This window comes from Pempheris klunzingeri, chromosome 4 (genome assembly GCF_042242105.1).
Source record: "Pempheris klunzingeri isolate RE-2024b chromosome 4, fPemKlu1.hap1, whole genome shotgun sequence".
Classification (NCBI taxonomy): Eukaryota; Metazoa; Chordata; class Actinopteri; order Acropomatiformes; family Pempheridae; genus Pempheris; species Pempheris klunzingeri.
Genome location: NC_092015.1, coordinates 12,981,610 through 12,998,748, shown reverse-complemented (window position 1 = coordinate 12,998,748; position 17,139 = coordinate 12,981,610). Strand labels below are relative to the sequence as shown.

Below are 17,139 nucleotides of genomic sequence, written 5' to 3'. Positions count from 1 at the left end.
TTCACATTTTCACATCTTTATTTTCAGACAATAATCTGTGTTGACACAATTTATTCTTAAAGCTTGAAAAAAAATATACAAGAACAAAGCAAGAATTTCTGCAAATAATCCAGATGATGTCAAGGTATTGTGCTATGTTCATCTGATGAAAAACAAGAGAAACCAAAGTAGCATATAAAAAGGGAAGAGTAGTATTTTTCTTTTTACAAAGATTACAGCAGATAAAATACATATATCCAGAGCATCAGGTGCTACACAACATAATTACAAAAAGACAATCTAGACATTGTCTGAGTGCATTAGTGGATTTCATACAGTCAATAAGTAATGTTTCTGGCACATGATTACATTTTAATGTATTTCTTACATTATAATTGTCTGTCCATAGAAATACTAATGACCTTGTAGTTTCCTGGTTGTTTAAAAAGGATTACTCTGCTGGCTGAGCGGTCTACAGCCAACACACTACAGATCACATAAAGTCCATATGTGATGAAGGCACTGCAGCATGTGCAAGAATTTGAGAGCTTAAAGATACAATTCCTGATTTTGTTAAGCCCAACCCTACTGGTGTGAACTGTGCTGAGATTCAAAATATTAACAGTGAGATGGGAGGAGAAATTTTGCACATGAAAAAGTAGAATACACATCCACTATAATGGGGCTGCCATCTTCAGTGGGTTTTTAATTCTCCGCTAGTCGTTTTGCATATTGTGCCGTGCGCGAAGAGACATAGTCTCTTAAATATTTCATAACTTGGGTCAGTGCCTTCTGATTGTGTCCGTCTTGTTGATGAAACCAGAGAGTGTGTGTGTGTGTGTGGGCACAAAGCACCACAGTGTACTCTATGATGCATGAAAGACTTTAATAAGATCACAAACAGATGATTTTACTGTTTTGTTGAATCTGAGCCTTTCATGTTGCCTTTCCCCTCAGCCTTACTCTTTGATGGGTCACTGTGGAAATACAAAACTAAGTAAATAATCAGAATTCAGAAGCTAAATTAACTTCAGGATCATGAAATGAAAACAATTGTAGCTACATAAGCGGACTGTATGTGTTTTTGCAATCAGTGTCTCCCACTTGTTTGTCATTTGATCCTGAACTGCACATTCTGGCCTGTCTTCAACACTACATGGGGTGTGATACTGACCGGTGGGCCTGCTCAGGTCCAGTCAGGGCTGCCCGGTGAACACCGCGCAGTCGGGGGTCCTCCGGGCGAGACATGGGGCCAGATGGCTGAAACTTGGACACTTCCTGCTGCCACTCATCGTCAAAAGACTGTGCTTCAGCTGGGGGCGGAGCATCAGGATCATGTTAGGCAACATTCGCCCGATGCAGGCGGACAAGTGGCTCTTACATTTGAATAATGTTGTGTTCAACTGGTTGGTTTACCTACAAACAGTCCACTCGACATATGAAAACACAGGCACATGAATGATCTGACCACATTCTGTTACAGACATCTGAAAAGTGCTGAAGGGCCAGAGATGGTCCAAAAACTATGGCTGAGTACAGCAGCGGTATTTACACTATAAATATATACATAAAAAACTTGTTCACATACATTCATCCAAATTCTGGAAGTCCTGGTTGAACTCCTTCTCTCCTGTTTTCTTGTTGTATTTCCTCTCAACAACATGTCCCCTGTCCTGGATGTGATGACCAATGGCCATCTTCTCCAGACCACTCTCAGAGTCTTTAAGTGCTTGCCGGGTCTCCTTGATCTGGTGATGAAACATCATTAAACCCAGACATCAGACATCAGTCTGTCCATGAAAAAGCATATTACCTTCAGAGATTAGAAATGTTAATTACTTTACTCCTTGCATAAAAAGTCCGATCAGAAAGTAGACAGCTGGACTCGTCAAACATGAGTGTGTCTATTAATAGTATTAATGGCTGCATTCCATTTAGGAGTGCCAGTCCTAGGGCCCTAGTGTTGTGTATGCAGACATGATTGATGGCACACCTTAATGGAACAGAGCCATCATATGGCACTGTGAGAAACGTTTGCTTGGGATGGTGTTTTCACAGAGGAAAGGCCAGGGGGCAGTAATCTCCATGATCATTCAGGAGGGACAGAGTGAGTTTACTTCTCAGGGCTCAATATACTGAACTGTGCCCTAATGTACTGCGATGTGATGTGGTAGCACAGTTGGTGGGGTCCTTACCCCTCCAGGGGCACGGCGTGTTGATGAGGTCGCCTGGAAGACCTTGGGAGGCTCATTTCCAACTTTTGAATATGTCATGACTGATGAGGAGCTGAATGAGTGGGTGTTTGAGTCTGTGGACATGTTCTCCTGAAACACACACACACACACACACACACACAGAAAAACACACACGGTTAAGCAAATACAGTTTGAAAAAAAAACAAAACAACAGCATGACAAAGAGAAGAGAACACAAAAAAGAGCAAACTCACAAAGTTTCTGTGAATGTCCCCCATCCTGTTTTTCATGTTGGCCATCATACTGTCGAACATGCTTAAAGGGTTCCTCATCATGTCCTGCACACACACACAAGGGAAAAGAATAGCCAAAGGCCAGAACAGCTGAATGGCTGAACTCGTGTGCCACATGGTCACAAGGCATAATCAGCTCATAAACAACTCGACCATGTGTACAAACACACATGCAGGGTATGGCGTGCTAAATATGTGTCGCACGTTTGTCATCTGGGTCACTGTAGCAGGACTTTTACTTTTCATTACTGCACAATATGTGACCCAGTAACATTCATAACAAACCTACAGACCAAGTCCAGCATGCAAATAAACATGGTGTTAATGTCTTTATTTAGGGGTTTTCCTGTATAAGGAACTTAAAGATGGCCGACTTGCTCCAGTTCTGTGCTGCTTTTAACACAAGCTAACCATGTTTCTTTAATTACATAGTAAGAAGTCAAGGTTATCAAACAACTAATCAATTTAAATCCTCGATAAACCACCATAGCACGTGGTGTCATTCCTATTGTTTGGTCTTTCTCAATAGCTCCTGTTTGAGTGATTTTTGTGAATGCTTCTGATTTGTTTAATTTGTGTAGGTAAAAAGTTTCATTGACTTGAGGCTCTATAAATGACTGAGCTTTTTAATTGATTTGTTTTTGGCTTTGGAAGCTCAAGAAGCAGGTGTCTGTGAAAGTAGTTCCGTAAAGAAGTCTGGTTTTCCATCTACAAATGCAATAAGACAGGATTTTAATCTCGCCTCGAAGGTCAGCCATGACACACCAATGTGCATTTTTATGGCATTAGTTTTAAAAGAGCAGTTAAGAGCTAATCTCGCAGCCCTATTTTGTGTGAGTTTTTTTAATAAATTTTTTTATGCTACCAATAATAAAACATGTTTGAAAAGTACAGATAAGATGATCTGGAAAAAAAATTCTGCCAATAATATCTACTGACGACTTTGTAAAGTGTATTATTTGAATAAGAAAAACACACACACATTTTAATAAAAGTTTCTGTAGGTCACAGTTGCGGTGCCACCCTGGCCGTGTTTTGAGCCAGGACAAACTGTGTGCAACACTCAAGTCAGTCATGCATGTCAAAGTAATATTCCATCAATCATCACACTGTCACATTAGATAGTCTGACATTGTGTAAGGCTGCAGCCGCACAGAGTCTTTTTTGTCTTAAAATGGACCCAAATACAACAGGGGCATCATCAGCCTTTCACAACAGACCTCATTAACATAGAAGCAAAGGAACGGGGTGATGATGCTGCAGTTAAGAACAGTCACAGTATTTCCACAAGAATTGTTTTGTGTGGCAGTCATGTGTGTTTTATCAAAGGGGGTGTGACCACAGGTTAGTTAGTTGTGCACCGTATTCAAAAGATCTCCTTAAGTTCTCCAAATGGCTTGTTGTAAATATAAATCAGTCTAATCTATTTGTTTTACAGTTAAACTTGATGCCTCATTAACAATATGGTGAACAGGCATCTTGCTTGTACTGCAATTCTGAATCCTGGAGTACAGTAAAACTTCAACAATGTTTTAAGCAGTCTTAACCAGACTACTGATGAGTAGCATCTTTTTTAAAAAAATCCTGATTTTGGGTTAATGGCCAATCAATAAATGTAGGCAAATCCTTTGAATGCTAATGTACACAAGCTGTCATTTGTCTCAGTTGAAACCCTTATCGTTACTAAAAATACCAAAATAAATATCTTTGTGAAAACATCTGCGTTATGCAAAGAGTTGACTTTAAGTTGGATAACTTTGTAATCAATCAATCCAACAAATATAAGTAACTTCACTTACTACATCACTCTTAATGTATGTGGGGAGATTTAGCTTATATTACACTGTTTGAATGTTTTGCATATAGCATTTTGTTCTTCTATACACTATACAGTAGTCACTACTAGTAATTCTGGTGCACTTTTAAAAGGTGAAATGTTGCAATATAGATTCTGGTTAAACTGTACTGTAACTGAGTTAAAACGATTGACATGGATCGGCATGATGGTGTCACTTTGGAGTGAATGCAGAGGAAACACTGTGACCACTTTACTGACCACTCTAAAACAACCACAGTCAGAGTTAAAGCATGCACCAGTATGGCTTTAGATGAGAAACTCCTATGATAATATCAGACATGATAGACTGAGAACTCTACTGACCGTGTCGTCCATACTGCCAAAGGGCAACAATGACCGGCTCATATCCTGAGGAGTCATACCATATCAGTTTAGCAACATAGAATAGTATTGTATTTGTATAACATGTCACACACACACACACACACACACACACACACACACACACACACACACACACACACACAGAAATTGTCGAGTTTGTTGAGTTTGGTGCCAGGATGCTGTTAGGTTGTCTTACATTGGTCACTAAGCCCGTGACACAGCTACACAGAGCTCTTCCCGTGGCCTTAAGCACAACCCTTCAAGGCCATGAGCCCTCTGGGAGTGCAGGCACCAAGGAGAGACGGGCCAGTGAGGAGGGAGCGGCCCGCAGCCTTCAGTCAAAACCGCAGGTGTTTATGACCCTGCGACCGTGGAAAAGCATCTCAACAGTCATCGCTATGTGTGTGTGTGTGTGTGTGTGTGTGTGTGTATTTTCTATGAGTGTGATGTACAGGAGTATTGTGCATAATCAGTGGGGTGTTGAATGACTTGTGTTCCATGTGTAATTGGGTCGCATTGCCAGAGATTAACGTGGGTTTAACACTGAAACTGAGCTTCATTCTAGGAACGCTGCAGCGGGCCGTACGGACCAGTCAGGACAGGGATCTAACAGGGGTCAAAGAGTCCAAGGCTGCTCTCTCAGCTCTTTTCAAATGTCAAGCTGACGCAAAACGCTCCTGACTAGTATCTATGAAGCCTCACAGCCAATTTTATCCCAGAGTGGCATGTATGAACTAATAAATGCCAGTTACATATGTGCCAGCATTATATTTAGACTGGGTTTGAGCAGAGGAGAGATTGAAGGTGCAAAATAATGGACGTAGACCCAGTGGTCTTTAACACATTATTTTAGGCTGTCTGGACAACTGCAGATTGACATTCTCTTTGCTATCTCTCTCTCCCTCAATCTGATCCTGCCACTGTGCCCTCTAAGGCAGGCTGCTCCTGCTCCTGCTCCTGTGGGAGCTATGAGTTACACGACCATTGGGGCATGTACTGTATATGATTCATACCTAAAAGGAAAAGTGAGGTTGTGTTGCAAACGCATGGGAAGCGGGGAATCACCGGGGAGATGGAGGCATTTTGTTCTCTTTGTGCTCGTAGATCTAGAAGACCACGGAGAAGGTTATGAGACGCTGAGCCTGATTGTGGTGACTGTGGTGTTTTTAAAGTTGCTGTAATAAAAGGTGTCGGAACTGTTCAATTTCACACCGCCAAACTTGCTTTCTCGCTTTACTTTTCCAGAGTGTCAGAGCAGCAGGGAAATCTGAATGAAATGGTATAAATGCACAACTAAGATGACAGTTACAACCTTTTCCCTGCCTGAGTATCATCAGTCTTGCTCAGTACAAACCACAAAATCAAAGAAAGTACCTTGCACTTGTAATGATTCTTGATTGTTACTCGACACAACTTTTCATAAACAAGTCCTGATGAATGAAGGCTTTCAAATGAGATTTGAACCAGGTAGTGGATACTGGCAAGAAATGAGGAAATGTGAGAATCCATAGCAGCCTTGGAAGGTAAGACGGGCCTTATTTTCCCACTGGGAATCTAATGCTTAGCGAGCTAATACAAGAAGGACAAACCTTCCAGTAATATGTGGCCAATGTGTGTGCACGCATTTCTGTGTGTGTATTTGCATGCCGGCCCTGTGTTATTTTGCACGCTGTGACTGTGTGTAATTGTGCTAGAGAGCATGTGTTAATACAGTATGTGTGTGTTTATGTATGTATTTTTGTGTGCACATTTGTGCCTGTGATATTGGAGAGCAGTATGAGCGCGACTTGTCTGTCATCTAGCTGCTAATGCACCAGCACTGCCAAGGCACGTTCTGCCAAACAGATGGACCAAAAGAGCAACAATGAGAAAAACAGCGTGTCCATGACATCCATACGCATGGCTTTACAAAGCCAGCAACACAGCACCAGAGCTTCAGCCCTGTGACCACTGCTGGGCACCACAAGACTGCTCCTCAACTTCAGATAAATGACAGTGTCTAGGAGTTGGAGAGCAGAATTCTGTGATAAAAAGTGGATTTTTATGGAAATTTGGCTAATCTTAATTCCATTTATTTTATCATACAGTAGGTTTATTTGTTTGTGAGTATTAGCAGCAGTCTAGGAATCAGGGCACCAAAGAACCTCACATTAGTGTCTCCTATCCAACTGTCTGATATGAACTGCTACTACCTGCAGTTTGGGATCCAGCCCAGCAGAACCCTACTTTGTGTGTGTGCTGCAAAGACTCTACACCTGACATAATTGAATCTTTCATGAACTCCTTATAATATTTTGCATACGTATATAAACAAAACTCTGCCAGTGGATGGAGATGCTCATGCTTTGGAGTCAAACAACATTTGAAACGTATACAAAACACTACATTGTTCCTAATATTAGATTTAAATAATTTGTTTGGATGGACATTTTGCAGTGTAGCTCCATTTCACCCACTGTCACTGAGGTCATTATTCAAACACCCAGAGCCCCTCCTCCGCTGGCATTAGCTAGTTAATGGCATGATGCTAATAAAGAGAAAGAAGGTTGCTGGCTATTGAGGCGAGGCTTCTGATGAAAGTCATTATCAAGGATAAATATACAGACTGTCATGAGGTAGTGGGATTACAGCAGGTGACAGGGGCTAAGTTTGACTTAGCATGGATATATCAGCAGTACGGGGGCTGATTTGATTTGGAAAGGTTAATGGGTGCAAAACATGACTATCCTCCTGCCCTGCCTACCTGCCTTTTCATTAGTGCTGCACAAATAATCTCAAAATGTTCCATGAACACTCTCCAACCATCATACCTTGGCCGCATATTGAAAGGCAACAGCTTTTACCTCCTTGTTCTTACAGAAGTGTATGAAATCAAAGATTTACAGTGAGACGGTTCTATTTGAACATAAATTATATTTTACGTTGGCAACTAGGCCAACTAGACCAAGATCAAAATAAACTGTTATTTTCAGCAGCAGCTCTTCTCAGCGAAGCAAAGCAGAATTCTCTGGGGTCCTATTGGTTTGAGTGTTAAAGAAGTCTGTGCGAGTATTCGCAAGAAAACACTGTGTCAGTGGAACAATGCACTATAAATAGGTCTCCTCTGGGCTAGATATAACTGTCCAAAGAGGCCAAGGGGGTTGCCCTTTCACCAAACCAGAGACTCACATGGCCCCATACCTCAGTGAGTGGTGCTCCAGTTACGCTGCCAGTGGCCAACTTCCACTATAACCTTAGTAAACTTAGCACTTCCTCCGAACAATAATCTTCAGAGGTTATAAGCCCATGAGCAGTGGACAGAGGGTCAACTGTATGAGCCAGCTACTGAGGCAGGTGCTTCATCCTTCGTCCACATAGAGCCAAATGATATGTATATAAACTAGTCTGTACACACGTACAGACACCTAAATACACTGAGTAGAGCTTTACTGTCTGTTACTTGTGTCACAAGCAGACAAATCACACAAACTGTAAAATAAGTGCTTTTTGTAATGCATATTCTCACCCTGTGTCCACCTGTCAGTGCCTGGGGTGAGCCAGAGTGCTCCACCATGTCACGACCACGGTTTCTTCCATCTGTTATACTGGGCATTAAGGGCCCGCCGAAGGGCTCAGAGAAGCTGCGCATCATCTGCCGCATATGTTCCCTGTGAGCCCGGAATGGATCCCTATAACAGAGGAAGAGGAAGTGAAGACAACGTGAATTCAAAGTGATCTATCTATCTATCTGTCTGTCTGTCTGTTCCTAGAGGGGTAAAAAAGGAATTAAAATGTCTCTACACCAGACACTGTACTCCCACATTTGGTGACTTATAGGACATACGCCAGCTTGGAAATCATTGCAGACAAATTCTTGAATGAACACAACACAGTGAAATAAGATGCACCCCTAAAATAATTCCAGCCACCCTTACACTCGCCTTAGAAGTCAGGTCAAGTGCGGCCACACAGACCCAGCAGGTGTTCACTCATGCAATAGGTCAAAGTGACTGTGGCACACAGTGTCAGTGCAGACAGCTCAGTTATTCAGAAATGATCATTTACTAATTTCTCTCTCTAAATTATACTGGAAATCCTTAAAACCGTACTTTTTACTTCCTCCCTTGAAGGATACAAACCTGTATCAAATTTTAAAGTACATGGATGGACAAAAAAAAATTAGACTTTTACTTTTAAGTAAGTAAAAGTAAAAATATAAAAAGAAACAAGAAACATGAAAATCTGTGTCTGTCCTCAGTGCAGCCGTTGCATTTTACAAAAGCTGTTGCTAGGTAACAGTTTTTAAATTATAGCTGAAATGGCTAATGTAGCTGCTAACTAGCATGTAACGCATGCAATGTAATGTTATTTACATTATAGAAATTAGGTTGAAATTCAGTGGAGGTAATAAGAAAAATATAAATCATATTGGCCAATGCAGAGAAGCTAAAAATTAATCATTTTTACAGCTTTTAGCGTTAGCCCATATGCTTGTGGGATTAATGCTTCTTTGGATTTTGCTTGTCTGGGTTTTATATATGTAGTTTATGTAGTCTATATATAGAGACATGCCATTTAGTCCTGCCTTAAACTACTTCTGAGTTTAATTGAACTAAAACACTATGGGAACATACAAGCCAAATCATTCTAACGCAATACATATATTGCAAATGTTATAGCAAGTTTAGTTTAGCTACTCACGAGAAGAACGGATCCTCGTCAACATCCCTGAGCAGACTGTTGAACATTTCCCCGGATTTCAAGTTGTAAACAAAAACACTGAGATAAAGATTTTTCAAGAAATAGTCCCCTCCGCCGCCGCAGGTGTCCCAGCTGCACCGCTCAGCCTCGGTGGCGTTACTATGGAGGAGGCGGCGTTCGATGCGTCTTCTAGAACCCAATTCACCGGCCATGTGATCAGATTCCGGCCCCCGGATTGGCTGGTTATTCGGAGCTTCGAACCAGATCTATCCGCGGGCTCTGTGTTGTGGGTGGCTGCCATGGCAACGGCACTCTTGAAACTTCTCTTAAAACTCTAATTTTCTATCTAATCTTTCGTGTGCGTGTCACCACAAAATGAGCCGTGTGCTTATCTAATTTAGCCTCACAGGGGCTCAGTGACCTCTGTGCAGCCAGATACACTGACTCAAAAAGGCAGAAATATGAGCAAAGAGGAAACCCCGGGGGGCAGCTCTCTAGGATTAAATTACCACTGATTCTAAAGTGATTCTTGATTAGGTAATTGAGGGGTGTGAATACATTTGGGGCAGCCACTTGACACGCAAATTTCACTCACTCTGAGCACAGCAAAACTTAGAAATTGTATGCTTGCCTTAGCAAATCATTTTGTACATTCCCATTTATTATTTCATTACAACACTGACTATTTGGAGGGTACAGCACTGACACATCGTGTCCCAGACTCAGTATAGATTTACCATCTGTCTGTTCCACAAATAGGTCTGAGTGTTGCCCCTACACTGCCACGAATCCCTGCTCAAAGAGGGACACAACGCTGAATAAATATAAACATCAATCACTCAATAGTATATATGTTTATGAGGAGAACAAAGTTCAGGATGGGTGAAAAAATGTTTATTCCAGTTTTATGTCGCTCATAATGCAGACCAGTCAGGTTACTTTTAGTTAGTTACTGTATGGCAGGGTGACTAATTTATCTGAAGATACCACTGCTACTTTATTTTAAACATAAGTGGCACAAGTGTTTGGCGAAGAGAGACATGATGTTTCTATCAGTGTATTCGATTTATCTCTATCATTCAACCACAAAGGAACAAGATGGTTTTCACTCCAACAGATTCACAGCTACCTTTATTTACCAACTTGATTACAAAAAAACAAAATGTATCAAATGCTACATCTATATGATAAAACAGATCAACTTATCTGACTGTAACACACCATCCTTCTTTAAAAATAAACAAAGCCAAATAAAGGCCAACGGATCGTTTTGTTGAATTTCATTAACATGAATAAAATATGCACATCAGGACCAAAAACGGCAATTTTCCTCAAATTCTCACAAGTTTTTAAGAATAATCAGTGGAAGTGTAAAGTAAGGAAGGTTGTGATGTCCTTAAACAAGATTCACCAGGATTGAGACACAATAAAAGCAACCAAAACTGCCCCGGGAACATGAAAGAGGGATCCTCTGGGTTTCTGGTGTCCTTTAGGTCACAGGACTTCCCATGAGCCTCTCCTGCCGTAGCGAGATCAGTCTGTTAAGCCACAGCTCCTCTGCCTTCTCTTTGTCCATGAACAACTGCGGGGACAGCGCAAAGAGGATGTTTTAGTAAGCAGGCAGACAAAGGTACATGTAAGGACAGGGACGGCCGGACTACAGGGAACTGCCGAGGGTTTAAGCTGTAGTTTAGACTGCCATTCAACATCAGGCCCTGGATTCAAGAGTCAGTGTTGCTTTATTTTGTTAGAGTGCACTGAGACAAACATAAAACAGCTATGGATTGATAGAAACAAGGCAAGAACAAGGCAAGAATATAATAATTAAAATTTGAATGATCAGGCACGGCAGGAAAGAGTGGGAAAACTGTGAGTCTACTGAAACACACAAAATAAAAACTGCATTTCTCGTGTGTAAAATTATAAAATCAAAAATGTAGACACCATTGATGTAATCGTTTTGACTTTAAAACATCGAAAAACAGTGAAAAATTACCATAACAATTTCCTAATGAAATATCTTGCTTTGTTGCTTCACTATCAGTTTGAAGAACCTTAAAACATTCAGTTTACAGTGATGTAAGTCCAGGAAAAGCAGCCAGTTGCATTTTTGCTTCTTCTGAATTTACTAAGAGCAGCTGTATTCCACAGTGTGCTGTGGCACTTGAATGATTTCCAACTCCTGATGACGGTGATTGTGTCTGCAGTGTTATGGCCGCCCAGTCCTACCTCCCAAAACCCTCTCACATCGAGAATGTGACAGAAATAAATGAGCTATGTTTGTTCATGAGCGCACTGTGACGCTCTAACACTACAGTGAAGGCTGTGGTATCTTGCGTGTCTTATCGGTCTCTCCCTGTTTGCTCACGCTGAAATGCACATGACAAAAACCGGCATCTTAAAAGTGGAACTCATCTAGTGCTGTGGGCCTGGCAGTGTGCTCGCCTGGTGACAGAGAAGGCCTGCGCATGCGGCTTGAATTCATCGCAGTACATCACCAGCAGTAACGATATTGATTGTAAGAGGGCTGTAACACCGCTGCTGCAAGTGTCTGATGAATGAAGCCATCTGTTTATTAGGAAGTAACATAATGACTATGAGACTAAGAGGCAAGGCGCAGAGGCAGAGGGGAAAATTGGAAGAGCATCGCTATATTCACCCAGTGTGTTTGTGTGAGGATGAGAGATAATGTTGACATGCTGGCTGTGTGTACATACTGTACATCTATGTGATGATATGTGTCTATTAGTATGCAGATTGTAGAGCGACCCAGGCCACGTCAATCCTTCATTCCTAACCTACGCTGCATGTTATCTGTGTGTTAGATTCAACACCAGTGAGTTCTTGTCTGTCGGCCCTGCGCTGGTGTCATGGTGCTAATGAGGCTGTGTGTGTGGGATGACAGTATCTGGGCTGGGCTAATGGGACTCATCTGTTCTAATTGGAAGTGGAGCTGGAGCTGGAGCTGAGGCCGGGGACCGCCTGGGGCATATTGCTACCATACATCAGCCTGTCTGAGGGTGTGTATGTGTGTGCATTTGAGCTGGTGGGCGGTATGTGTGTGTGTGTGTGTGTGTGTGTTTTTGAGGGGGTTATCTGCATACGTCAGGGAATAACTTAGTTTCCCCAGTGGAGATAGATGACTGGGAAGCCCCAGGGAGCGTTATTGGAGTTTAAAGTTTCCTTCTCGTTTTTCATCATTGGTCTGCAGGCAGGGGAGGAGGTGATGTTAGGAGGCTATAATCTACAACACCGCAGTGTCCTATACTACTCGGAGCACAGTATCCTAATATGCAGGAATGGTGTAAATAGTGGCGGTGGTGTTAGTGGCAGCAGTGGCATTTTTAAGAGAAAAAGTTTCCAAAGTTTGTCCACCAATCAGTTAGCACCATACTAACATAAAAACAACACACAAAAAGGTCAAATGACAAGTAGCAAGACAAACTTCAGCTGCAGCAGAAGATTGGATTTGGAAGCTGCTCATTTGCTCAAAAAGTCTTCGTAGTAGAACTGTGTAACAGCATTGTGTGATATCAGGGCAAACAGAAAAAGTTAACAGTGACGGGATTTGCCATGTGTGAACTTACACTTGGATGGGCAAGCGTGTCGTTGTCATTGTAGACTATGGAGATGGGAAAAGAGATGTCCTGAGAGTCTGACCTCTCCTCCTGCTTCACCTCAGCCGGCTCAGTCTACACTCACAGAAATACACACAGAGGTAGAAATGTGTCACACTCAGACTAAAATGACCACATTCAAACATTTAGTGCCAAGAGACATACTGATACAGACACATGATGAAATACAAGTAAGCATATAGCAAAAAAAGCAAAAAAATTGTCCGCTAAGTAAATACAATATAATGTAATACAAATAGATGCAAAATGCTAAAAAAGAAAAAGAAAACACTTGAGAAAATATTAGCCAAAGCAACAACAGTATGGCCACATACATACAATATACATTTAGTTTGTAGTGCAGAACTAAAATATGTCATTTGTCCACCAGATGGCAGTGGAAGTCTGGCTCATGCAATAAGAGTATAATGATAGTTATCAGCCTGTATGATGATTTTGATTTCTCATCTATCTGTGTATGTGTGTATATACTTCTTCCATCATCATATTAGATTTTCTGTAAGTGAGTCTAATTGCGATAAACCAGCAACAGCAGTGTGAGCTGGCTTGTGCAAATACTTAAAAAAAAAAAAAAAAAAAGCAGCTTAATGACACCGTAGTTTGCCAGTTGTGCCACAAAATTAGACACATTTTGTTACAGATGAAGCCAAAGGACATTTATCTTCCCTTTCTTCATAATGAACTTTCAGTTAATAAGGACAGACATTCTCTGACCTCCACGTCTTGCCAAGAGTCCAGGCTGATAGATGGAAATGTGATACTTAGAAAAGATTCTCCCTGTATCCTTAGAGGTGATACTAAATACTATAATAAGTCCCATATTTGGGAGAATGGCTTATTTGCCATGTTGTACTTGATATAGAAGATGTATCAAAATGAATGCTTTGCCAAGTCCATTCATGTTTCACACACCAGACCCAGAGCAAATGTTTACCCAAATGTTTGGAAAGATCCATTTAAAATTCATTTGGCAGGAAACAAAAAGTCAGCGAGATAGAAAACATAAAATAAGTACGGTGATGTGCCTGATATCAGGTGTCATAATTGGTTATTGCAATTCTTGGTAATAATATGCTGTATATACATTTGTAATTAATGCAGCTGGCTTGAAATAGAAAAAGGGTTCCATTAAATAACAAATAACAAAGATATGTGTGCTTAAATGCAATGCTTAAACAGTTACAGTCTAATCAGCCATTATTCTCTTAATTGCAGCCAAATATGTGATATAGCTAAAAGGCTGTGAAATCTTCTTAAGTCGGGATGAAGCATCTGGATATCTTAAATACTATTTGACTAGTGATCAGGACGACACCCGAGAAATTAATCTGAAAATCATTGAAGGGCTGTTGATGAAAAATGTGTAAACTTGAATTTGTATTTCATTACAGCGTTTCTGTTCTAAAAAAAATCTTCAGAATTTGAAGAAATTGTCTGATTCTCTACATTATGTTTTGTGAGGTGAGTTTACAGCACAAATCTAACACCATACATGTGAGAACAGACCCGACCTGCCATTTTTCCTTATAGGAGATCTAGGCGTTAACAATGGGAGCTGATACCCAGCTAGATTGCTGAACCTGGTTAAGTTTCAGGTTCAATATGTGAAAGGGACATTACACTCTTGCTGTGCAGTCTGCCCAGGCCAGGCAGATCGGCTTAGTCCAGTCCGAGCTGGGTCTTGACCTTTGTCCGACTCACCAGGACGTGACCCAAAAGTCTGTGCAGGTTTGCTGTCACATGTTGTCGCCCGTCTTTTCAAAACAGCCATGAGCCAACAAATCTAATTCCTGCCCCTTCGGAGACATTTCAATAATGACTTCTGTGTTTTGTCTGCATCTGCACAACCAGAGGGGGGAGTGAGAGACAGAGGGAGGAAGACAGAGGATGGCTGTTGCCTGCTGTGGCTTTTGTGTGGGTGCTGCCGCTTTGGAGGCGGCGAACAGTGAAGCGTCTGATGAAACCGTCTCAGGTCGGAACAAGCGGCGCAGAATGAATGTTTGATTTGGTCTGGGCTGTCTCTGGACAGACGGCACAGCACTGCAGAGAGGTAAATTCAATAAGAGACAGAGTGAAAAGATAGCGAAAGTGAGGGCTAGGGAGAGAAAGACAGACAGAACGCACCTTTATATCATCCCTGGATGATTTGAAAGCCTGAGGAACAAAGGAATCACTCTCAATGGCCTCAATGTCCTTTATCCTTCGCACTTGCTCCTCCAGAGAAGTTCCCTCTGAAACACGTTACACAGAAGAGAGATTGTGAACAAAAGCATGCACACATGTCCAGAAAGACACACACATGTGCACAGAGACAGAGGGTCAGCCACTGCTTGTCATTCTCTGAAACCCACCAGATTTCATTTGGACTGGGCTTAGTTGATTGTATGTTGTCTCTATGTATAATGCTCTTTGGCACATACAACATAAAATATTAGATATTCCCCTATTTTAATCTTGGCCTCCATGAAAAAGGACTCCTGCGTAGCCAAGGGCATAGAGTTTATATAAAAGGTAAGAGGGAAAAAAAAATACTAACAAGATAATAGCCAGACAGTGAATTACACTCAAATAATGCATTCTAAAGTAATCAAAATATGAACACAAACTCACTGCAATGGAATTTCATTATGGAGACTAAATGTGATTAGGTTTCATACAGTTTTCATGTATCAGAAAGTATTTCGCTCCAGCTTGTCCAATCAAACAAAAAGACAGAAAGGGTTTCCAGTAAATTACTCTCGGATATAAACACATCAGGATTCTGCATATCGGATAATAAATCATTTCAAGAATTCAAGAGCAGTCTTCGTAGCGTAGGAGGGCAAAAATAGGTGTGCCAGGAAAGTTAGCAACAGAAAGTCTGAATGCTCCCATTATTCTCTGGCTGTCAATCTCTCCACTGATCAGTCAATATTCATCCCTCTCTCCCCCATCAATCCGTCCTCTCCTGCACTCTCCCATCTCTCTATCTGTCAATCCTGCAGACATCCGTGCTTCTCTGCGCCACTCATGTAGGCTGTGCCATGGAAACAAGTACACACACACACACACACACACACACACACACACACACACACACACACACACACACACACACACACACACACACACACACACACACACACACACACACACACACACACACACACACACACTTAACATTGAACTATAAGTACTCCTACATGTAGAAGAGTGTTTGCAAACTTACATAATTTACACTCAAACTAATGGCTGATATTATTGCGTACATCACACACACATACACACACATGCACGCACACACACACACACAGCATGCAATTGGAGCTAATAGCAGGAATTAATTCAATCCATTAGCTGCTACAGAAAGGGTGTCACAACAGATCTTCTGGCCCTGGTGTTTAATGAATAAATGAATATTTGTTCCGGCTTTCACAGCAGAGCATCACATGCTATCACACACACACACACACACACACACACAGACCAAAGGCACACACGCCCTATTATAGTTCATAATAGCACTCAAACAAACTCGGTTTTGATTTAAATGCACTGCAGAATTGGACAACTGACTGACAAGTGGAATTAAGCCTTCCTATATGACAGACTATCAGCTTGTCATCCTGTGCGGGAAGATGTGAGCAGAGACGCGTTGCACAGCGGCTCCAAAAATAGTCATTACCTTGACTGGGCTGCTAGATGAAGTCTGAACACTGGCCCAATATCCTCCTGGAGACTGTGGCCTGTCCTTCACACCACTATCACCACCGCTCACTGCACGGCTGCCTGAGCATGCACGTGTTCGAATGAAAACTGGCCGACAATTAATTCAGCACAAATAATTCACTTTTTCTATTACCCCTTGTCTGCTGTCCTCTGAGCATGAATGCCCTACATAAAGAACTACCACACAAACTGGCGTACTGACATGTATCCACAAACACCCCCCCCCCCCCCCCACACACACACACACACACACACACACACATTATCTGCTAGCATCTCTTTGGCAGGCCCGTCTGTTTCTGTGCTGTCCGTGTGCGATCCAGGAATCCATTAAGACCTCAGACTTTTTGACAAACACATTATTAGTAGATAAAATGACTTCCATATGCTGTTTGTCAGATGTCAGCGGGAAAAGATATGTATTTCATGAGAAAATCAAAAATAATGGACTTTGAGTGCGGATC

The 17,139-nt window shown here is 41.6% G+C and overlaps 2 protein-coding genes across 3 annotated transcripts in view; both read right to left on the bottom strand.

The window, feature by feature from the left end:
- Positions 1–9,473, bottom strand: mlf1 (myeloid leukemia factor 1). The gene is made up of 8 exons (XM_070829148.1): positions 9,330–9,473; positions 8,155–8,317; positions 4,629–4,673; positions 2,429–2,512; positions 2,175–2,303; positions 1,568–1,727; positions 1,154–1,292; positions 1–956 (listed from the first exon to the last, which is right to left on the bottom strand). The coding sequence occupies exons 1-8, from the start codon at positions 9,374–9,376 to the stop codon at positions 890–892; spliced, it is 834 nt and encodes a 277-aa protein (XP_070685249.1). The 5' UTR covers positions 9,377–9,473; the 3' UTR covers positions 1–889.
- Positions 9,474–10,444: 971 nt separating this feature from the next.
- The window catches only part of rsrc1 (arginine/serine-rich coiled-coil 1), a 112,305-nt gene continuing 105,610 nt past the window's right edge, over positions 10,445–17,139 (bottom strand). For both annotated transcript variants that reach the window (XM_070829630.1, XM_070829629.1), the window contains exons 8-10: positions 15,092–15,198; positions 12,917–13,021; positions 10,445–10,911 (exon numbers count right to left, since the gene is read on the bottom strand). In XM_070829630.1, the coding sequence (XP_070685731.1) occupies positions 10,819–10,911; positions 12,917–13,021; positions 15,092–15,198 (305 nt within the window). In that variant the 3' untranslated portion in view covers positions 10,445–10,818. The remainder of the gene's footprint in view (positions 10,912–12,916; positions 13,022–15,091; positions 15,199–17,139) is intronic.